Source organism: Phlebotomus papatasi, chromosome 2 (assembly GCF_024763615.1).
Source record: "Phlebotomus papatasi isolate M1 chromosome 2, Ppap_2.1, whole genome shotgun sequence".
NCBI classification, from domain to species: Eukaryota; Metazoa; Arthropoda; class Insecta; order Diptera; family Psychodidae; genus Phlebotomus; species Phlebotomus papatasi.
In genome coordinates, this window is record NC_077223.1 from 68,432,334 (window position 1) to 68,456,267 (window position 23,934).

The 23,934-nt window shown below is 34.4% G+C and overlaps 1 protein-coding gene across 1 annotated transcript; it reads right to left on the reverse strand.

The window, feature by feature from the left end:
• Positions 1-5,630: 5,630 nt before the first annotated feature.
• On the reverse strand, positions 5,631-22,509 carry LOC129803994 (alpha-(1,6)-fucosyltransferase). Its single transcript, XM_055850929.1, has 4 exons — positions 22,117-22,509; positions 21,155-22,009; positions 20,932-21,085; positions 5,631-6,362 (listed from the first exon to the last, which is right to left on the reverse strand). The coding sequence occupies exons 1-4, from the start codon at positions 22,341-22,343 to the stop codon at positions 5,871-5,873; spliced, it is 1,728 nt and encodes a 575-aa protein (XP_055706904.1). The 5' UTR covers positions 22,344-22,509; the 3' UTR covers positions 5,631-5,870.
• Between the last annotated feature and the right edge of the window lie 1,425 nt (positions 22,510-23,934).

The window sequence follows — 23,934 nt, forward strand, 5'->3', positions numbered from 1 at the left end:
GGATGGAAAATACGACATTCCGTCGAATTTGTTAAAATTGGCCTTTTTCCTCTTTCCTGATTTGAATTTTGGTTGCCAATTTGCTTTCTTGTATTGTTGCTCTATTTAAAAAGGATCGTGGAAAGATGGTGTATAGCTCGCGGACTAATCGTTAATCCCGGGAAGACCGCTCTAACTATCTTCACGAGAAGAAAGAAATTGGTTGGATTTAGAGCGCCCAGATTATTCGGGCAGGAAATCTCTCTCCACCAAGAGGTAAAATACCTTGGTGTTTTGCTTGATAGGAAACTTTCCTGGAAAGGTCATCTCGAAAGCCGCATTAGCGCGGCTATAAGATCCTTCTTCAGCTGTAGACGTCTTTTCGGTAGGACTTGGGGCCTTTCGCCAAAGGTCGTTCTATGGATTTACTACGGTGCGGAGCTATTTTTTGCAGCTGATTGTGAAACAATAAGGCGTCTGTCTGTGACCTTTCACAATTGTGTTAGGTATGTGTGCGGTCTTGGTCCCCGCGACCATATCTCTAACCACCGCAACATCCTGGTGGGCTGTGATCTCCCATCACTCCTCCGTCAGAGAGCGGTTTCTTTTCTTTTTCGCCTGATAATTTCTGGAAGCCCGCGTTACTTGGTCTCACTTTTGATTCCTGGGACCTCGGCCAGGGTGCGGGGACTCTTGGTGCCGAGGGCTCGCTCGAACCAGCTTTCGCGGACAATATTTGTTGATGGGGTGGTTCTTTTCAACTCCCTTTCCTCTCATGCCAGAACTTCTCTGATTGGCATTGCAAGATACTGGGTATGCGCTTACAGCGTATACCCATCTTGGGAACAGCGAATTTGAACAAATTTGCTTCATAAATTAAACGTGAAAATTGTCAACAAAGTTTTTCGCCTGATTGAAAAAGAGCCGATTGAGCGAGACTCTACTATAACCAACAAAGAAGTTCGTAAAATGTTGTACTTATTTCACAAACATGTTGGTAAAATGATCATTTAACAAGCACTTTTTTTAACATTATTATACAAACATTTGTTCGTAATTATTTGTTTGTCTGGTAAAAATTGACGAACAAATGACGAAATTTTATGATTTTTTGTGTGTTTACGAACATTTACGAACAAATCTTTGTAAAAGTACAAAAAATGCTAGTAAAATGATCATTTTATGAACAATGTGAAAAAACAGTACAAAATTTTACGTACTTGTTTATGGGTTATAGGGGAAGTGCTTATAATTTTGGACAGTCTGCTTATAAGCATCGAAGTTCCAAGTTTGAAGTGCGATATTTTTTATACTAATTGACATTTCTTGTTACCCTCTTTTCAGAAGGGTTGTTTAGAAACTTAGCAAGCTATTTATCGACTTATTTTTATTAAAATTAGTTTTAATACGTTTAAAAATGAATTGATAAGTAGAGGTGACCTTGGCTCTTATTTTGGACAACTTGTTTATTAATTTGTCCAACTTGTCTGTAAATTTGGACAGCTAATCCGCCTCAATAGGATGCCCATTGTTCTTCATTTGATGAACCAATCTTACCAAGTCCTCTTCCTGTTCATGTAAGGGAAACGTAGAATGTCACAGAAGCCCGGAAACTTTCCATATCATTCATTAAAGTGAGTTGACTTCGATACTCCAAGTACGTGCGGATTCGCTCATTCCCTGACCTTTCCGGGAGCCTTTCAGGACATTTCTCGCTACATCTCTTTCGTAGAGATGATGCTCCTTTGTTTCTCCAGGCATTTGTCCAACCTAGTCATCACAAAAGCTAAAACTTCACGAAATTTCGTGAGAAAAACACCTGTCCAAAATAAGAATCATCACCTCACTGGTGAATGTCTTAAAAAATTTCCCATTTTTCACACGAAAAATCTATTTCACAAGGCAAATCTCACTTCAGGTCAAATGTACAAATCATCAGTAACGTGAATCAACACAATATTCAATGAATATTCAATAATATCACTCAAAAACAGCGAACAAACTTTGTTAGTACTTCACCAAAACTAAATAAGACTGAAGTAAGCCACGAAGTTCTGTCATATTTCTCGTAAGCAATTGCTCACACTGAATTTTCAACAAAGCAATTTCAACTCAAATCATATTCAAAATTTAACGTATTTAGTGTGAAAATCTTCCAAAAAGAACAAATATTTAGATAGAATTCATTTTTCATCAAATATTGGAATAAAAATCCATCATTTTAATCAATTTATTTTTAGTGTCCAATTTTACCCTCAAAGTATCCAAATTTAGAAACTGTCCAAAATTATGAGCACTTACCCTACCGGTTATACGATTTACTAGCATTTCGTAAGCCCCCAATAGGAATTCACAAACAATTACGAAATATTTTTTCTGTTCAGGGTTGAACTCGGATGTTAACCCTTTAAGGACGATTGGAGCACCGGTGTCCCATAAAGAGAGTAATTTTTCCTGACTACCTAAAGTTATTTTTTCTTATGTCTGTACATAATTGTAAAGTAGAAGGTTGAAGGAATCTAGAATATTTTTTGCAACCTTCTAGCTATTTGCTATGTAGTAAATATTTAAGCTCAAAAATGACGAATTTTTAAATTCTCAAATTCATAATTGATTTTATTTATTTTTTATACTTCCAATTTTATTTTAAGCAAAACCCTTTTGGCAATAAAAACTACAATACTCATACGTAATATTTTTCATTAAAGCGAAAAATATTATTTATTGGTATTGTCAGAAAAATTACTTAAATTTTTGGGCTATTTTTGTCTCTATCGTTCATAGAAGCACAAAATACACCGAATCGGACTCTATTGGACTATCCAAGGTTATATGTAAGACTTATCATTGATTATGTTTCCCAGTTTAATTTTTATTGTTGATTTTCAGTCCGTAAAAAGTGTCTCGTCGTTAAAGGGTTAACATGCTATAGGGGGAGGCTTTGATCGTTCGCACATACGCTACCTTCAGACACTTCATATTTCTCCCATATTCCTTTATGAATCTCACATATGGCTATATATTGTAATAGCTAACCCTAAATCCCATCTTTCCTGAAAAAATTGAGAGTCTAATCCTTTTTTCCTAGTTTCAGGAGGCAAAAAATAAAAAAACAGGTCCAAAACTGTAATTTTGCTGTGCAATATTTCATACGATTGTGCAGAATTAATATCACTTTTCTGAAAAACTACTATCACAGAGGGTAGAAGGGTTATTAGGAATCAGATTTATGTAAAAATCTTTTAGACTGAACAGGCACTTTTTGTGGGTGGAACAAAATTCACAAACTTGACTCAGATTCATCGATCGCACATAGAAGACATGGCTTCTCTCACATTTTCCAAGAAACTTCATTTTAGATGCGATCCCTCATATTCACATCTATTGTAATCTACCAATTTGATCCACCACTAAAAAGGAAAACTTAAAAATCGTAAAGTTAATAAACAAGAAGTAATTTGACTCAAATAGGCTGCAGTTGAGTAATTATTAAGCAATTTTGCATTTCTTTGATATAAAAATATTTTTCAAGCATGCACAAACTGAATGTGCAATGAAAGAATCACATCTGCAATAAGCTCATACAGTTTACAACTGGTTTTTGACAATCTTTGACATAACCTCACTATTGTGTTGTTTTGCATGACAAAGAAAAGAAATTGTCCGTAAGAAGATGTTTTGTGAAAATTTTAGCTTGTTCACCTGCTGAAGTTCAATATCTGTGCTAAATCCCGATTCCTGCAGCTGCAGGAACAGCGAAATCTTCAATGATGCGCATTCAAACGTTTTTGTGCATATCGGGCTCCGTGGAGGAATGGTGGAATCTTGTGTGGTCTTCTCGCTTGCAGAGTTTTAGTCAATTTTTAGCTTTAAAAACTTATTGATTCGTGTAAATTTGGTGATATTTGGACTTTTCAAGAAAGTATTCATCAGATTTAACCGTTTCCGGAGTGAAATTCTCGTGGAATCAAGCAAAAAAATGGTTTTTAATGTCAATAAAACATCTCTCAGAAAAGTTCCAAAAAAGTGATATTAAAATGTTTTATTCCTTATAAAAATGGTTTAATCAAGTAGATTAGAGTTCCCTTTAAACAATGATGTGCAACTTTTAGTGTCCGGTGCAAAATTTACGGTAAAAATGGGGTGTTCAATGATGGCGTGAATCGTGTGCGATAATAGAAACTTGATTCATCTATCGGACAAATCGCCATTAAATTTTCATTTTCCTCTGGAGGAAAATCTAAGGATTTCCTGGGATTTTGTTTGGTGGGATTATGAACCTTATAAGTAAGACATTTTTTTGGCATAGTTGGAAAATCCATACGGTTTGCATGGTAGTCAGAAAAAATCACTGAACTTGAACATCATTTTTGTGTGCGAAAGTTCAAAGCCTCCCCCTATACTGAACAGTTTGTGTGTATCTTCAATTCTATTCCAGAAGTCAAATTCTCAAAAGTAGCCAGTCACAATTGGTTATTGTCTATTTCGTTTGTCGATTGCCTGGTTAATTGAAAATTTATTCATGGCAAAAACCATTTATCTCGTGCAACACTCCATTTTGTATTTATCCGAGACACTTTTCCTACTTTTAAGCATGGCGCTAAATTGTCTTTATAAAATACATTAAGCAGTATAACCAGTTAAAAACTTATCTGGTTACGACGCTCGTGAATTTGTAACAAGTTGAATCTTCCTCCTAAACTTATAATAGTACAGTCGGGTATTCTAAGTTACAGCGAAGTTGGATACATATTTCGTCGGTTGCCTCAGCAACTGTGCTGCTAACTGCATTTGCTTTGTGTCAGCATTCGTTGTAAGCAGCGCATCGCTGCGCGGCGTTTGCAATGAATGCAGACACAAAGCAGTTGCAGTTAGCACAGTTGCTGAGGCAACCGACGATTTATTTGGACCATTTGGCCTATAAATGTTTAGTTTGGAGTTTAGGATGAGCATAAATTGAATTTTCATAATGACTTCTTCACTGAAATAAAAGAATCAGTCATGGAATTTAATTCATTGTGAAATGCAAAGATTTTTTAATCTTAATTTTTAGGTTATGGTCTACATAACCTTATTTTTCAAGATAACTTCTTTGTCAGTTAGGAAAGTGAGGTTCTGCGTAAAACTATTTCCAAATCGTTCTATTTGTCTCTGAAATGAACAAAATTGTAAAGGAAATAGCTGTAATTTCGGAACATTTTGCAGTTTGGTTTATTTTTATGAAATTTTGGAGGTTATGGTCAACATAACCTCACTTTGGGCCCATTGAGCTTTGATATCAAAGCACTTACGATATCATAAAAAATCTGGGTTTCTTTAACAAGTATTTTTAGGTAAGTTTTCTCTGAAGAAATTTAATCCTTCACTGAAATCCAACCAAAAATTTTGTATTAATAAAGCTTGAGAGTGATAGAAGGAAAATGCTCTCAAGAAGTGATCTTTTCGGACTGCCTGAAGCCAAAATTGAAATTGCCCTCCAAAGAAATCACATGATCTCCAATTAAAGCTCCTCTGGGAATTTTCTCATCGACATCCTGCTTTTCATCTGGAAATTATACAATTTTTTGAAAATAGAAAAAGATCGCAAAGAATCCATTTTATTTTTTTTTGCAATTTTTGGGTGAGTTTAGCAGAGAAAGAATGAAACACAATTTTATGTTTATCAATTAAATTATCACTGTAATTATGATAATAAAAAAACAGACGATCTAACAATAGACTAATTCTTAAATTAATTTTTCTATATACCTAAATTACCACATAATTTGTTTTGTTCCCCTTCGGCAGAATGTGAAATACAACTTGGCTTTTTTTCTTCTGGTTCTGAAGGGAATGTCTTTTTTTCCTTAATTCTCTGAGTGTTTTTTTTATTCTTTTGTGTTTACATTGAACTACGTGAGGTGATTGTATGTTGGAAAATCAGCTACTTCGACTTTGTCAACAACTTTAAAGGATGGAAACAGTCCAACTTGATTTGTTCGGGTATTTTTTCCCTTTGAGAATCCATTCCAGTGATTCCCAGCAATACTTATTAGGTCATCCTTCTGCATCACTATTTCCCGGCTATTCCTCGGCTTATGATCCAATACAGCCCGTCGATTGTGAGCATTTTGTCCACCGTAGTAGTAAATATCGTCCAGAGACTTGAAACGCTGCGTTGCATCTTCCGGATGGAGTGTCTGCATAATTTCATAAGCTACTCGACATACCTGAGAACTAAAGGTGCACACCAAATAGTCCGAGAGAGAGAGCAAATGCGTATCCAGGATGATTCCATTGAGTGAAAAATCAGTGTATCTCGAAGAAACTGCTGCCATTCTAGCTACATCCGGATCCCCAATTACTTCGTAATGAGGATAATTTGATCTCGCCTCATCGATTACCTGAAACCAAAAACAACCCATTTCATTGCATCTAATTTTCAATCATGTTACTGTAATTTTCAATTCCACGAAAAATAATCTCCCCTTTTCCACCAAAAAAAAATCATATAGTTTACAGCAATTTTGTGATAAAATCGAAACATGAGTACAACTATTGAGCTATTTCTCTTTTCTCCCCTCTCCACATGATAACTTTTTCATGGTAGACTGGAAATATTAAAGGCATCAGCACATGTGATAAGATAATTTGATATTGAATTACTGAAGTGTCTCTCTTGACCATATGGCTGTATTTATTTCTTTTTGACTTTCTGGAACATCACAAATTATTTATAGACAAAGAATTTCAAGAGAAATAATACACTCGAAGCATTATTCTCAAGAACTTTATTGATTTCCTTTTGGAGAATGTTGAATAAAATGATTGAACTTAGGGGAAATTGCCCACACTGAGAAAAAAAGAGGGTGCAATTGACATTTTTTCCACATAACTTTAACACTTTTTAGGTGTAAAAACATTTTTTAATGTTAATTTTACACATTATTAAGGGTAAAATTAACGTGAAAAAGGGTACCTTTAACCCCTAATACACCTAAAAAGAGTAATATTTACACTAATTTTGGATCAATACTATAGGGTAAAATTAACATTTCCGGAATGTTAGTTTAACTTTTCCGGATTTCTCTCAGTGCAGGCTTCGTTTCGTACGATCCCAAGTTTCGTATGACTAAATTTTTCCTTTTTGAATTTATTTTTCTATTTTTTTTTAAACTAGGAATAAAGGCTTGGTTTCTAAAAGAGACAGATAATCCTAACCGGCTTATGTGGGTGAGATTCCTAACGTGAGCTAACTCGGAGTGCATGCAAATTCGATTTAGAGCTGAAGTGGGGGGACGCCATTCAGTTATCTTGAATCAAATTCGTGAAATTATACACATTTTGTATTTAAACCAAAATATCAAGGATTTGGATGAACTGACAAAAAAGTGATATATGGCTGAAATGTAGAACAGAATGTTCTCTACAATTTTGCAGTAGAATTTGATCTTATTGATTAATCAGAAGTCGAGATACAGTAGACTCTCACTCAATCGGCTCTTTCTCAATCGGGCGTCAAATTTTGTTGACAGTTTTCACGCTTAATTATGAAGCTAATTCACTCAAATTCGCTATAGTTCTTCCTATTTTATCGTGATTCTTTATAATTGAGCACTTTTTGTGGAATTTACAAAGGCTTTGACGCTAAATTCTATCGCTAAACCGGATGACATTTTGCCCCATATTGCCGATTGAGAGAGAGTCTACTGTAATCGAGGTTGTTTGTTTCTGAACTCGTTTTTTCGACCAGAGCGCCCCTAGTGTTCATTTGATGAACTTCAACTATGTCAAAGAATTGTTGTATTTTGAGAGACTTTCCATTTCAAACACTGCTTAAAGTTTTAACTTCACTATTCTCTACTTATAACATGGTGTCGCAGAATTCTTTATTTTATATCGCTCCTTGCAAATTACAAGGGGCCAACTCACTTTTTGGCGATTTTGAGGTTTCAATGCAATCAGACAGAGAATTTAATAAAATTTCAGATGATATGAGTCAATAAATTTCATTATTAGAAAAGTTTTTCAAAATTTTACTCTTTATGATTGCTTACGCGGTTTTGTTTGAAGTCAAGGGGCACAAAATATATTTATCGTTCAAATTTTTGTAAAACAAGGGACTAACTCAAGCAAGTTGATCCCGTGTCATTCTAATTTCATGAAAATTTGCGCATCATTTAGAATGACAAAGAGCTAACTCATAAAAAAACATATTTTTAAAGGTAAAAATATGTATGTTTCGATGTTTATAATAATGCTTATACAAATAGAAAAGAATTAAATTGTTTTTATTAACATACTTAATTGAGATAATTATTTATATAAAGTTGAATCTTTCATGCTGTCTCCTGAAAAATGGCTCAGATTGAGTTGGCCCCTTGTAATTTCCAAGGAGCGATATAAAAACTGTGATATCACCAAGAATAACTCTATTGAATTTTGCAAACTTCAGTGAAAAAATTCCAACTTTTCGGACACAGCTGTCTGGAAAGTCTGGAATGTAGAAAAATATCTACAGAAAATCGGCAAAATATCTACAGAAATTCGTCAGAGTATGCACCAGGATTCGTCAGAAAATCTGCAAAAATTTCTGACGAATTTTGTCCCAAGCCCAAATGACATTCGTAGGAATATCTGCAGACATATCAGCAGATTTTCGGCAGAGGTGTCCCCAGCTAAAGCCCAGCTATAACATACTGAAATTTGAGCCCGATCGATGCCATAGGGGCGGAGCCATTAAGAAAACAAAAAAGGGGGGTATTCAAAATGGCGGAAGGAGGGGTGGGGGGTGGGGGGTCAATGCACCAAGTTGCAATTTTCACCCGATATATAACCTTTGCCGAAAACCGCAAGTCGATATTCGTTTTAGTTTGGGAGCCATTAAGCTCCAAAACCGGACGGACGGACAGACGGACGGACGGACGGACGAACGGATGGACGGATGGGAACGGTTTTTAGCCACTCATATATTCGTGATCAGGAAGTGGCGAAACACATTTTGGCCAAGTTTGGGCGTGATCAGAGGACATGAAATTTTGTTAGGATTATAGTAGGTGAGATTGTTGAGAATCTCATCTAATAGGGCATTGGATCTATAACGCGGAGGTCTTTTTGCTCACGGGACGTATCGCGTCAATTGCTTGGAAAAACTTTGTTAAACTGGTTCGAAACGAAAATCGATTTTTAACGCATAATAATATTCGTGATCTGAGTGTCAAAACGTGTAAATTCAAAATTTTGGACCGATCTGACGAGGTCGAATTTCACCTGTGACCACAAAAGCTGAGATTGTAAAGAATCTCAACTAAAACGTTGATATGAAGAGCAACTTTTGCATTTTTTAACTGCTCGAACTCCACTATACAGCAATTATTAAAATACAACTTTTTTCAATTTACACCATCCTGACTTCCAACCGGTAAAGAGATATTAATTTCCGGTCTTCGGTGACCCCCCCCCCACAAGTCAACGGTCACTAAGAGAACTAACTTACCCAAATTATCTATCATACCTTCCGCCCCAACAAAAACATGTTTCTCTAACTTTTCTCAAAATTGGCCCAAGCTTTTTCAATGATTTTCAGATCTATTTTGTAGTTAATCAAGTTGAACATTTCGTCATTAGACACCTTTCACCAGTTAAATCGCCATTTTGAATTATTCAATGTCCAAGGGCAAGGGCCTAATTTTCACCCGATTTGGTCAAATAAATAATTAAATTTTTTTTTAAATACTCTCTTCTTGAACAATTTCCTATTTCGAGATAGTTTTCTGATGATTTATACACAAATTTAAATCGACAATTATCTTATATGCATCCGATAAATTGTGAAAATGAATATAAGACAGGGCTCCTTCTAGAGAGTTCAAGCAGCTCGCAAAGTCTCGGACACGTTTTTACCATTGAGTTAACTTCTTAGTAATAAATTTTTTGACAGACTTTTCACGACTTTTGAACAATGTTCGCAATTTTGTAGTTTTATTGCCACGAATAATTTAAAAGATAACAAATATAAAGAAGAACTTAATAAACTGCATGGAAATTTGTGTTTAAAGTTATTCGTTCATTCGAAATGGTGGGTGTTAAATTGTTTTGCAAATCCAACTGGATTTTGTTCCATTTTGTTACTTTCCAAGTCTTAGGTAAGCTAGTGTAAATGTCCTAATTTAAAACCATTTCCAGACGCTTTAACTTTGACAGAAGATTCAACACATTAAGTTCATAATTTTTCTGAAGAGAATTACATAAATTTGCTCCTTCACTCTTCCAGAATGTTACTGTTTAGTGAAAATTTTTTAGATATAATTTGAAAACTTCTTAAATACAAGAAAAATACTCGAGTGTAAAATGCTTCTATTGAAAACATATTAATCCAAATGGAGACAAGGGAAAGTTTCTAATTGGAGACAAACAGTGTAAGTGAAACCTCGACGAAAGGCTTCCAAAACCTTTTTGAGTTGCTCTTGAGTGCAGGATTTGTTCTTATTCCTGGTCTTTTCACCTTTCCCATCTAAAAAAATTGGAAAATCTCTCCAAAAAATCATATTTCCTGGGTTTCCTATTGAAGCATTTGCAGACACTTCAGAAAAACCCTTTTTGTTCACGAAATAGGTAATTATTTCATTTGAAAACTTCACGTTTCGTTAAAAATAAAGATTAGCACTTAATTTAACTAAAATTAGCCAGAAATGTGACATAAATTGTTAAACAAAACGAATCAAAAACAGTCACCTCTTCGTGTTTTTCATTGGAAAACATGGTCGATCGATGAAAAATTCGATGGTGAAAAGGTACACTTTTAATTTTTCTGAGAAATTAACAAATTAAAATTTGTGAATATGAATGGATTTTCGCTTTATTTGAAACAAAATTAACTAAAGAATTAAACTGTGGTATAGAAAATATATAAATATAATAATTTAGTACTGTATTTATCATGAAAACAATGACGTTTCCATTTGGAGTAGCGAAAAATTTCCATTTGGAGCAGATTTTGAATTAGCTTAATTTACCCTATACCATAAATTCCACAATATAAAATAATATCAACTTTCCGATTTTAATTATTTTCCCTAAAATAATCATTCTAGCCCTCACAGCAGGACAGCCTTCACATCAAGGTATTTAACAATGCAATGTGTAAAATAATTAAAGGTTTTACTAACAATTTTGTTTTCTTTCCTTTCATGAATCAATCTTATGCGAAGATCCTTGTGATGAACCTCTTAGTGAGATATGTAACGGTAGGTACAAGTATTTAATATAATTCAATAAGTTATGTATGAAAGAATTAAGGTTTGGATGGAACTTAGCGTTCGCCCAAAAATTCATTTGTCCCGCGATTAGGTTCCGCATACTAGAATTTTTTTTAAACTTTTTTTCGTCCTGGATCCTGACAATTTTTTAATCTTATATCAGTACCTACAAAATGCACCTAGGGTAGAATGTGGTAATTCGGAATCATATCTATTTTGAAAATTTGAGATTTTCTCATTGTTTCAGATGGTCAAAGAGATAAAGAAAACTGCGAAGTAGTACAAGAATTTACATTCGAGAGTACTTCTTCGTGGTTTTTTTCCTTTTGCCATCTAAAACAGAAGATTTCACAGTTCCAAATTATACGTGATTCCAAATTACCTCATCTTACCGTACTCCAATGTTTGAGAAAAGACGAACACGCGCCTTTTAGAGTTTTGACCATTCTCCTTTCTAAGAAGTAGTTTCATTTTTTTTTAATAATTTATTGCCTATAAACATTGTAGAACTGAGGAAGGAGACAATCAATTTCCGAATCTTAATAAGAGGAGGAAATAGCGGAGTTTTCAAAAGGTCTATACCGTGTTTTTGACCCCAAATTATCCAAAAAGACCGAGAATACAATTCAATAGTTTTATGCTTTAGGGTAAGTGTGCCAAATTTCGGCATAGTTGCATGCAAGCGCCAAAGTCTCAAGTTTGAAGTGTAATATCTTTAATAGAAATTGATTTTTTTTTATTCCTTCTACTTAATGAGTGTTGCTTAGAACCTTGTAGACAGTTTATCGTCTTTATTTACTCTAAAATCATTCTTAATACATTTTAAAAGGAATAAAAATGTAGACATAGTTTTGGTGCCCTATTTCGGCCACCTTCATTCTCATAGTTCTTTGACCTTCAGGAATTCTTCCAATGCCTTTTTCACGTCATCTCGTTTGTCGAAGCTACATTTTTTGTTATTCTTTTGCATTATATAATTTCTAGAGTACGTAAAGTCTAAAAGTTCATGGAAATTCGAGGAACAAAAAAGGTGGCCGAAATTGCAAGCTGGCCGGAATTTGGCACACTTACCCTAGAACTTTTTTTTCCAAAGTTTAGAATTGTCCCCCCATTGGACGTAGAACAAAAGTTGTTGCCTATACCATTGATTGTCTATCCATTGGCATAGGTCTCATTCATGGATATCCTGGAACCGGGCTTGACTATTCTCCTTTCAAACTAAACGAAGAGAATGATTTTAGTAGACGTGAGGCTTAAATACTGCTTTATAGTATACGTGCAGCTTTTAATATATTGCTCCCAAAGGAGTAAACTGCCTCATAATCTCCTAGTATATCTAAGTCAACAGGTTGAAAATTTTTATTCTGGGATGGGGTTATCACTGAGTACAATTTAAGCATTTTGTTGCCAAAAATATTCTTGAACCTCAAAGGAATTTAAATCCGGGAAATCTGTGATATGAAGCAAAATTTTTACCACTTAATCCACTTACTAATATAATTGCATTGTTATTACAAACTTTTAACATATATCTTCCTTTTTGCATTGATCTACACTGCCTACATTGCGACAATCAATTGCTGCTGGATGTAATTTTGGAATTTATAGATATACTAGAAGGTATGACCAACTTTTAAATTAACAACAAGACTTAATTAAGACCGATAATTATTAAATTTCATTATTTATTTTTTAATTTCTTTTCCTGATCAATAATATTCACTGATGAATGTATCGTACGAACTGACAGGGATTAATGGTACGAATATATTTTCTAAATATGAAAGATCATTATTTAACATTAGTAAATAAATGATAAATATTTCATATTTTTTTTCTATAAATAAATAATTTGCTGTTGGACGTTGGACATGACGTTTTTTATGACAGATATAGGACAAGGTACGAACATTATTTTAACTTGAAGGAAAATTCAAGATAGTTTATTTATATATTTTTTTTTTAATTTTTTTCCGGAATAATGTTGACTGTTGGATGCAATATTTGAAATTACAGTGATATCAGGTACGAACATGTTTGTGAAATGAAAACAGAATTAATACTGCAATTTAATTACTATTTTTGAAATACCCTTTCTCGGATCTATTTTGCTTTTGGATGAATTGCGTGAAATTGTATAGAGATAGAGGCTGAGGCTGACAGTACGTATTATATGTATTTTAAATGAAAAGAAATTAATTTATTGATGGAGGATGAGGTATTTTCAGAAATGCATAAGTTTCGAAAATATAAAATTTTAGATTTTTTTATTAATAATATGAGAAATAAGCTTTATTTTAGTCTAACAGGAAATACTTTAAAAAATAATCTAAACTTGCTTTAGGGCAGAATCACATTGACAGTAAAATGCTCACTGTATTTCGTTAATTTACGCATTTTAATTGCAATTCTTACGCACATTTCCCATTACCGTATTACCTTATCTCATACTCAATGGCACTAGGTGAAAATAATATAAGAAAATTGAAGAAATAAAACGAAACTGCGATAAACTGTACGAGAAAATAATCGTTTAGTTTTGTTGCTCACCGTTTATCGAATTTTCGTTTTATTTCTTCAATTTTCTTACATTATTTTCACCTTGTGCCACCGAATATGAGATAAGGTAATACGGTAATGGAAAATTAACGTAAGAATTGCAATGAAAACGCGTAAATTAACAAAATACGACGAGGCTACGGCGAGCATCTTACTGTCAATGTGATTCTGCCCTTACTCAAACATATACATAGGGGAAAGTACTCTCCCTTCGAACGTTCATGCCTTCGAATAATGTGAATTTTCTTTTACTTTTCTTAAAAGACTTACACGTTTCTATTAAATATTAGTTAGCTTATTATCAATTTATTAATAATTGTGTGATGATTATGCGTAAGTCTCTTAGGAAAATCAAAGAAAATTCACATTATTCGAATATATGAACGTTCGGAGTGAGAGTACTTTCCTCTATGTAGGAGAAAGTGCCCATTCTTTGCACGGTCCCAAGCTTGATAAAATGACTAATTTTTTCCTACGTTTCTGAATAAATGTGACTCCGCAATATATTTTAAAAACAAGACACTGTCCCCTAGTTTTTAAAATATGGGTGCGATGAGTCACATTTATTGAAAAACATAGGAAAATTTTTAGTCATTATGAAGCTTGGGACCGTGCAAAGCATGGGCATTTTCCCCTAGTTGATAAACGTATAGCAAATGTGACTTAAAAAAAACACCCGCTGACTGAAACGGCCTCACCTTCACCTTTCCCTTTATTAATATATTTATAAAATTTCTTTTCTTTTATGAAAATCATCAATATGCTGTTGAATGTGATATTGGAAATTATAAATCAATTAGAGCAATTGGAAAGTAAGAACATGTCTTTAAGGGGTTACATGGGTCTCTCAGGTCAAAAAAATCATTTTTTTTATTTTTTTATTTTATAGTATAACATTAGAAATATATTTTCTGAAAATTTCAAGTCAATCGGAGTAAAACTCTCAGAGGTAGAGTAGTTTTAGTTATGCATCCCGCCCGCGCGCGTATATTGTTGTAAAACTTTAAACGCGTTTTTCTCAAAACACCGTTTTACAATGCGGTAGTCAAGATTACTCAGAGTCTACTGAACCGATCTTTCTGAAATTTTGCATACTTGTTTTGAGAAGTATTATCTATAATTTTTGAACGAAGGATATGTACTTCCTTTAATCAGAACCATTTTTACACTGAGAAAAAAGGGTGCGATTAACTATTTTTCCTCGTAACTTTAACACTTTTTAGGTGTAAAAATATATCAACATTTTTTTAATGTTAATTTTACACCTTTTTAAGGGTAAAATTAACATGAAACAGGGTAACTTTAACCCTCAATACATCTAAAAAGGGCAATATTTACACCGATTTCGGATCAATACTGCAGGGTAAAATTAACATTTCCGGAATGTAATTTTAACTTTTTCGGATTTCTCTCAGTGTACAATACAAAATGTGTTGAAAAATAGGGTAAAATTGATACTTTTTTACCAAAACTTTTGCCAAAAATCCAAATTTTGTTTTTTTTTAAATCCTTCGTTCATCCACGGGTCCAACTAATCCTCTAACAGAGTATATTCGGTTTCTTGATTTCGGATGAACCTACTGGGAGAAATCCTGCCTACCACAAGGTCTGTTTTTTTTTAGGAATGGTTCCGAAAATCAGCTACCAACGGTCGAATTTTCAAAATTTTTCAATTTTTTTTTTAATTTTGTTCTAAAGTTACTCATTCATATCCCAAAAGTTGGATTTTCTAAAATATTTCCTACACAATAAATTATTATCAGAAAAAAGGCCTATTTTTTGACCTGTGAGACCCACGTAACCCCTTAAATTGAAATAAAAAAGACTTTACTACTAATATACATATTTTGAATTAATTTTTTTCTAAAATTTTCTTTACCGGGTCTATGCATGCGATATTTGCAATTGGATGTAATCTTCAAAATTGCAGAGATTTTAGAAAGTAAGAACATGTTTTTATTTCAAAAGAAAATTTAAAACTGATATTTACTATTTTTATTTTAAATTCTCTTTCCCGGATATTTGTTTGCTTTTGGATGAAATACGTGGAATTGCAGCATTAGTCGGTACGTACATGTTGTATTTTATATGAAAAAAAAATTAAAACTGGTAGTGGAAAGCGGGGTAGTTTCATGAACTTATGACTTTCGAAAATATAAAATTTTGGATTAATAGGGAAATATAATTTATTTTTCCTATTATTTCAAATAGGAAATACCTACACTGAGAAAAAAAAGAGAGCGTGATTAACTTTTTTTCCTCATAACTTTAACACTTTAGGTGTAAAAATATATCAACATTTTTTAATGTTAATTTTACATCTTTTTAAGGGTAAAATTAGCATGAAAAAGGGTAATTTTAACCCCCAATACGCCTAAAAAGGGTAATATTTACACCTATTTTGGATCAATACTGCAGGGTAAAATAAACATTTCCGGAATGTTATTTTAACTTTTTCGGATTTTTCTCAGTAAAGAGAAATTATCTGAACTTTGTTCATCTTAATAATAGTTCATAATTGTTTAGGAAATGAGTCTTAAAAAAACATCAGCTGACTGAAACCGCCTCCCCCCACCTTTATTTATATATTTTAAAATTTCTTTTCTTTATGAATCAACACAATATGCTGTTGGACGTGATATTGGAAACTACAGATGAAATAGGAGGTACAAAGTCTTTAAATTCAAAGAATATTTAAGACTTCTTACATATTTACTTATTTTTTCTTTCCGGAACAATATTTGCTGTTGGATGTAATGTGAAATTATAGGTACATAATGAGGTAAGAAGATGTCACTAATTCGGAAGAAGATTGATGATTTTAAGTCACTTCTTTCCGATTTAATTAGTTTGCCTTTTTTAATTAAAATATGGAGCATTAATAAGATCTTGTAATATGATTTTATATTTTTCAGATGCGTGATTGCTGTCCTGATAATGATTTCCAACAACCATGTAAAACTGAAGAAGGCACTTGTTTTCCTAAATGGTCATCTTTTCCAAATCCAAAAAAAAATTAATTTGAAAATTTAGAATTTTGTAAAACTTTAAAATAGAAATATTTAACATTTGATTTTTTTGTGTTTTACCGATAATGAAGACGTACTGCAGGGCGAACAAAATATCGCTGTTTCGAAATTTTATGAATGATTGTTCACCGTATAAGGGGGTTCTTAACGTCAACATGATCCAATCACCTAGTTTTGAAAATAAAAATAATTTTTTCCTGTCATTTTTGTGATTTAGATTTATTACCGGAAATTAAACAATCAAACTATCGTTCAGTTCTTTCCTAGATGTTTTAGGATATAGGGGAAGGCTTTTAAGGTTCGTATTAAAAAAGGAGTCCAAGATTTAAGATTTTTTACTGAATACCACGCAAACCGAATCAATTATATCACTATATCAAAAAAATCTCTTACTTATTGATTTCATAATTCTGCCTCACAAAATTCCTGAAAGTCCTTGGATTTTCCTCTTCAGGAAAATGAAAATGTAGCGGCATTTTTTACGAAGGTGCCCTGTTTAACTCAGCTTCGTATCACTTTTTCCCACCTTTGTAGGCCTCATTTTCCCCGGAAACATTACACCGGACACAAAAATTTGGGCATCACTACTTAGATGGAACTTTCATCTACTTGTTTTCACCATTTGTAGGAGGTATCACGCATTAAAAATCGATTTTAAGCTATTTTTCTAATATATGTTTTTTGACATTCGGAAAACCATTTTTTGAACATCAGTGATTCTTAGAATTAGCAGTGATTAATTTAAAGTAAAATGTGAAAAATTCCGCTTGAAAACAAAGTAAATTGGATGAAAAATTCTCAAAACGCACCGCATGGGCAATGAAAGAATCACACCTACCATACGCATATTCAGGCTTAATGTTTAATTTGACAGAAGTGAAATAAAAACATCTGATGAAGTCTCATTTTGATATGGGGAAGTGCGTGTTTTCCTTCGAGATTTTAGTGAAAATTGTTTAATATCCCAAAATTTTCTTGTGAATTTATTCAGTGAAATCTCTGATGAGTGAAATATCCCGAGTGGCGTGCAGAGTGTAACCCAAAACAGTGAGAAATTCTCAAATTCGGTGATCAGTAATTTTGACAGATGTTTTTACGAAGCTGCAAAATTCAATTTTCCTGAGCTGCATGGGTGGTAATTTTTATGAATTTTTCTCCACCCACAAAAACGACCCCCTTCAAGCAAAAGGTTTTCACGGTAAATATTAACCCTGATAAACCCTCTATAACTTGGAATAGTTGCTTTTTCGAAAACACACTAGCAGTGTGCAAAAATGCATAAAATATTACACATCAGAATTACGATTTTAGGCCCATTTTTTATTTTTGCCTTTTGGACCCAGGAAAAAGGCCTAGGCTTCCAAGTTTGTCAGAAAATGTGAGATGTAGGACTAGCTTTTAGATTATGTCCATGGATGAAATTCATTTAGTAACTTGGAAAAAAATCAACTTTTACGAAGCTGCAACATTACGAAGGTGCAAAACCTTCCCCTACTAAATGTTAAACAAAACGAATAAACAATAGTCACTTTATTGTGTTTTTCATTGGAAAACATGGTTGATCGATGAAAAATTCGATGGTGAAAAGGTAAACTTTTAATTTTTCTGAGAAATTAACAAATTAAAATTTGTGAATATGAATGGATTTTCGCTTTATCTGGAGCAAAATTAACTAAATAATGAAACTGTGGTATAGTAAATATATAAATATAATAATTTAGTACTGTATTTATCATGAAAACAATGACGTTTCCATTTGGAGTAGCAAAAAATTTCCATTTGGAGCAGGTTTTGAATTAGCTTAATTTACCCTATTCAGCAAGTGTTCTAATGGGGAAATAACGGAATTTGGTTTTTTTATTATAAGAAATGAGTCCTGAAAAAAGTTCATTTGCATAAAACTGTCTCACCCTCCCCTACTGTTTCCAACTGGAGCTCCAAATCAATTTGGCATACAATCCGAGTTTTCTCACATTAAGAATCCCACCTACAATAAACTGATCTAAACTTATTCCAAGTTTTTCTAAAACAATGCTCACACATTTTCAGTTTTATTGGTAATCATTTTGGCCAGGGGGGTAACATTAGCTCTGAAAAATGCGACCAGTTTTGGTGTAATTTTTTCCCTGTTTTCGTACACATTTCACAAGATATCTCCAAAACTACGTAGATTGCCAATTTAGGGTTTTCGGTTGCCTCTTCGTTATTAAATTGGCTTTTTTTTGTATTAGTATTTTTTTTCTAATTCATTCTACAATGACAGAAAACAGCTAATAAACTCAAAAAATTTTTCGGCTCGCTAGAAACATATGGGAAACATAGGAAATGTCATGCCCCTGATTTTGGTAGTTCCTAATGGCTCTGTAAAGCTGGCTATACATTAGACATAATTTATTGAAATATTTCTTTTCAATGTCAAATATTGTCAAGGATTGCCTCCACATTATTATTATTTATATTGAAGAAAATTGTCCAGTGTGTAGGCAAATATTGAAATATTTGTTTCAATATGGAACATTTTATTCAATATTTTATTTCATTATTTTGAATGGCTACAAACTAGGCCAAATCATTTCAATAAAAAAAATTCACAGTCACATTGAAATAAAATTTCAAAGAAATTCTAAATATCAAATTGATTTGATATTTCCTTCAATATTTTTTAATGGTCAGGAATCTTCGTCCTTCAGAACATCACAGAACTGATGGATTTTCTTTGTTCATGAATGAAAACACATCCAAGATCAAAATCCAAGTCAAGACACATCTCTCCTGCTTCCTCCAGAAAATCCCAGATTCTTGGAATTTGGTTATATATTTTGTTCAATCTCCTCAAGAACCCGACTTGGTCAGTACTAATCACCTGCTTCCTCCAGAAAAGCTCAGAACTTCTGGGATTTTCTTGAATATTATGCCCGAAACACTTCAGATACATTTTGTGGTCAGAGGATTCCTGGAGCTTTCCCCAGGAAATCCCAGATCTTCTGGGATTTTCTTGTTCATTATGCCCAAAGCACTTCAGATACATTCTGTGGTCAGAGGATTCCTGGAGCTTCCTCCAGGAAATCCCACTTAATATAAGTACAATTTTATGTTACTAATTGGAATCCTACAGAGGGAACGAAGGCTTGTGGTTGTAGCCACAAGGTATGATACGAAGCATGATCCTGAAAGTCTGTGAGAATTCAAGTGATTAATTCAATTTGGCTTTTGTTTCCAATCTGAAGTGTTTTTGACATAATATACAAGACAATCCCAGAAAATCTTGGATTCCCTGGAGGAAGCTCCAGGGATCCTCTGACCACAGAATGTATCTGAAGTGCTTTGGGCATAATGAACAAGAAAATCCCAGAAGATCTGGGATTTCTGGAGGAAGCTGGAGAAATCTTCTGACCAACTTGGTTATTTTTGGGTGTTCTTGACAAAATACGGAAGAAAATCCCAGAAGATCTGTGAATCCCTGACTAGACTGGTGTTTTTAATATTGAAATCAATTTGTTCAGTGTGTAGGCAAATATTGAAATATTGGGTTCAATATTCGCTTCAATATTGAAATATTGGGTTCAATATTCGCTTCAATATTGAAGTTTATTTTCAATGTCACTTTGAAATGCTATTATTTCAATAATTTGTCTAATGTGTAGACAGCTTAAGACTATGTAGTAAACATTTTGAAGTCTTGAGCGCTTTTAATTTTGGAAAATAACGAATTTTGAAATTTTCTACCTGTCACATTTTGCCCCTGGTTCCCCTAAATTAAATTGCAGTATGAAAAAAAAATTCAGAATAGCCCTATTTAAAATAATAATACCGGAGAAAATAATTATAAAGAAAAAAAATGAAATCAATAAAATTATTTAGCGTTGCTTCATTTTCTTATCGTTCTAAGTTCTAATTTAAATAATTCTTCCAGAATTTCCAATTAATCCAATTGGATACAGGCATATAACAGTATTCTCTTAAAAATTTAACTTTCTTTAAAAAATTTGCCACGGAAATTGTGCCTAATTGCCCAATTAGTGAGACAATTTGACTTCAAGCTCTCTTGGAATTCCCCTTTGTAATCCAAAAATATCCATTGGGACGCTCAAAAATTCATTAGGAGGAGTATGAGAGATATCTCTTACCTTGTAATCATCCGAAGCGATATAGACTCTTCGCTTATCGACGGGCTGTCGCTGTTCCAGTTGATCGTAGAAATCATCAACGGCCGTCATGTATTCGGCCACACTGTGGAATGCTGCCTCCGTTCCCACTTTGTCGGTTCGTCGAATGTGGACTCTGTGGGAAGAGAGTCGGGGTGTCAGAAGGGTAGGAAAAAAGGTGGAAGTGAGGGTAATTAATACCTACCCCACAATGGGATTCTTGAAGCCGAGGTTCTTAATCCCTGTCTCTAGCATCTTTTGCGTTGATGGTTGGGGTCTCAGGAGGTACTTCAGGAACTGCCCCACCCACCACACGAAAGGATCTCCGTGAATTTGAGCTAGTCGCGGAGCTAGGTCAGCTGGGATGGCTAGGGGAAGGTGTTCTGGACGGGGATGGAGGGAATCGATGATGGGAAGGGTTAGGACTTGGGTGTTGGCTTTTCCTGGCCAATTTGCATGGGTTTTGCCGTCGGAATCGAGACAGGTGTCAGAGACTGGCTGGAAGATATCCTCCCAGCCGGCTTTGTGATACCTCCAGCCCTTGGATTTGAGAATGAGGGTTCTCTCAGTGGCATAGGCCATGATGAAGCAATAGACAACGTGGTGTAGTTGACACCCATACCCACAGCCTTTGTTCAGTCGACAAACCATCTTCCGGGCATTGGCACAATCCCTGGGATTCTGCAGATGATGCAGACGCTGCTGAATGACATTGGAGAGGTTTCTGAATTCCTGCTCGCGCCATTGTTCATGCCCATCGGACTTCCTCAAGTCCTCGAGATCCGTCAGAAGTGACCCCTTGTGCTCCTTCAGGAGCTTCATGACTTCATCGACAATCCCCTCAACTTCTGGGGAATTTGTCTTAGCCCTAGTCTTAATGTTATTCATCTCGGCACTCACGAAATTGTACATTTCCTGGGTGTTTATGTAAATTCGACGCAAAAGGTTCTGATACTCCAGGCTTGGAGCTATTTGAGTCTTACTCCCTATCAGACTCTTGATTTTACCCTCAATCTTCTCAGCAAGAACTTTCTTCTCCCCAGCATCGAAGTTGCCATCCCTGAAGGGGAGATTGCCCACAATCAAACACCTCATTCTACCCCAAAAATCCCCGGAAGCCCCAATCCAAAATCCCCAAAAATTACTCAGAACAAAAAAGGTACTCACTCCAAGTGCTCCCGCAGCAGACTCTCGATATGATTGTTATTGGACTCGAGCATGTTGACATAGGAAATGGCCCTGTTGAGCCTCCGTAGGTCATTTTCCATCAAGTGCTTGCTGCCTCCGGAACTGCTAAGATTCGTGAGAGACAGCAAAACAGTAGCGCCCCAGAGAATTATCACAACAATGAACAATTGCATACGACTGCTGAGGTTGATGGCACGCATCTTCATTGCCGGTACCTCTCAGTCGGGCCGTGTGGAAAATATCACTGGGAACAGCCACTTTTTCTCACCATGAAAATACACACACTGCACACAATTTTTCCGAAGCAAAAACTGAGGAAAAGCCGCGATTTGGCTGTTCTTCTTCTTCTTCGATCGAACTTTAAATTTTGACTGTCGCGACAGAATCAGTGCTGCCAACTTTGATGACAGCCATTGCTAAACTCCCAGAAATCTCATAATAAAGCTAAAAAGTTTCAAAAATTGCCATTTTATTGGCAAATTTTTATCAAATCGTCAGTTAAATGAGCATTTGTCATAACTTTGCTTTCGCGGTTTTGAGATGTATATAGGTATCTGCGTAATTTTGTTTATTAAACTCATATGACAAAAGTAACTTTTCTAACTCTAATAAAAACAATTTAAAATAAAATTTATTATAAGTGCCATTGTTTTCATTGGTCATGTCATAGGTATGTTTGGACGAAATTTTCGCCTGGACCACCTCCAAAACATATTCAAAAATTAAAAAATCGTATTAGCCGTTTTCGAAAAAAAAAATAAAAAAAAACATGGTTTTGGAGGGGATGGAGGATGGTGAGGAGAAAAGAATAAAAACTTCTGGAGATATCGTTTTTATTGGCGGTCACCGAAGACCGAAACTTGATATCTTTTACCGTTTAAGCTCCAGACAGTCGAAATTTAGAATTTTTTGAATAAAATAAGGCATAGAATCTATACATATTGCAAGTGTACCGCAGAGTCCAAAGACAGGCAGGCAGTAGAGCAGCCCAGGCCAAATCGTCCAAAAAGCCAGAAAACAGAAAAATTAATTCCTCACTGACTCCTTGGAGGAACGAAGAAAGTCAAGGGAAGAGACGGGATTGCGAGGTGAGTTGTGAGGATAATGCTCTCTCTCTCTCTCTAATAAAGCTAAAGAGTGAGTGGACGTCAGCCCATTGACACTTCGTTTGCCGAGCAACTCACTTTAATTTGCATTTGGAAATATCGTTTAAGGGAAGGGGTAAAAAAATGTGCCTGCAGAAAAAGCGATCACAGCGGCATCAAGGATACAATGAAGAAAACTGAGTCTTTACAGGACCATTTAGATCCAAAGACAATGTAAGTGCCCAACAGCCTAACCCTTTTAGGACGATAGACACCCATGGCCTAAAATTTTTTCCTACAGCATTCTAATGTTATTTCTTGCTTTAAGAAGTCAGAAAAAGTGATTTCTTCTGATCCCCAATCTTTGACTCTCTCATCCTCAAATTGTTACTTAACCCTCTAACAGTGTTTTCTTTAATATGCAAAAAAAGTAGTTAAATAATTTTGTCTAGGGTAATTAATGGCACACTGAACTCAAAAAAAACCATCCATTCTTCATTATCTCTTTCCGTTTGGGCGCCAGGTGAGAAAAGGTAAAGACCGCCTCCAGGCGGTCATATCGGTTTAAGGCATAAAAAGATTGAAATTTTTATTGAAAAATAGTGAACAAATAGTAAAATAAATTAATTTTAAACGCTTTTTACAGATGAATGTTCTATGATTATCTAAAAATGATAATTTTTAAGAAAAAAAACGTTTGTAATTTTTATAA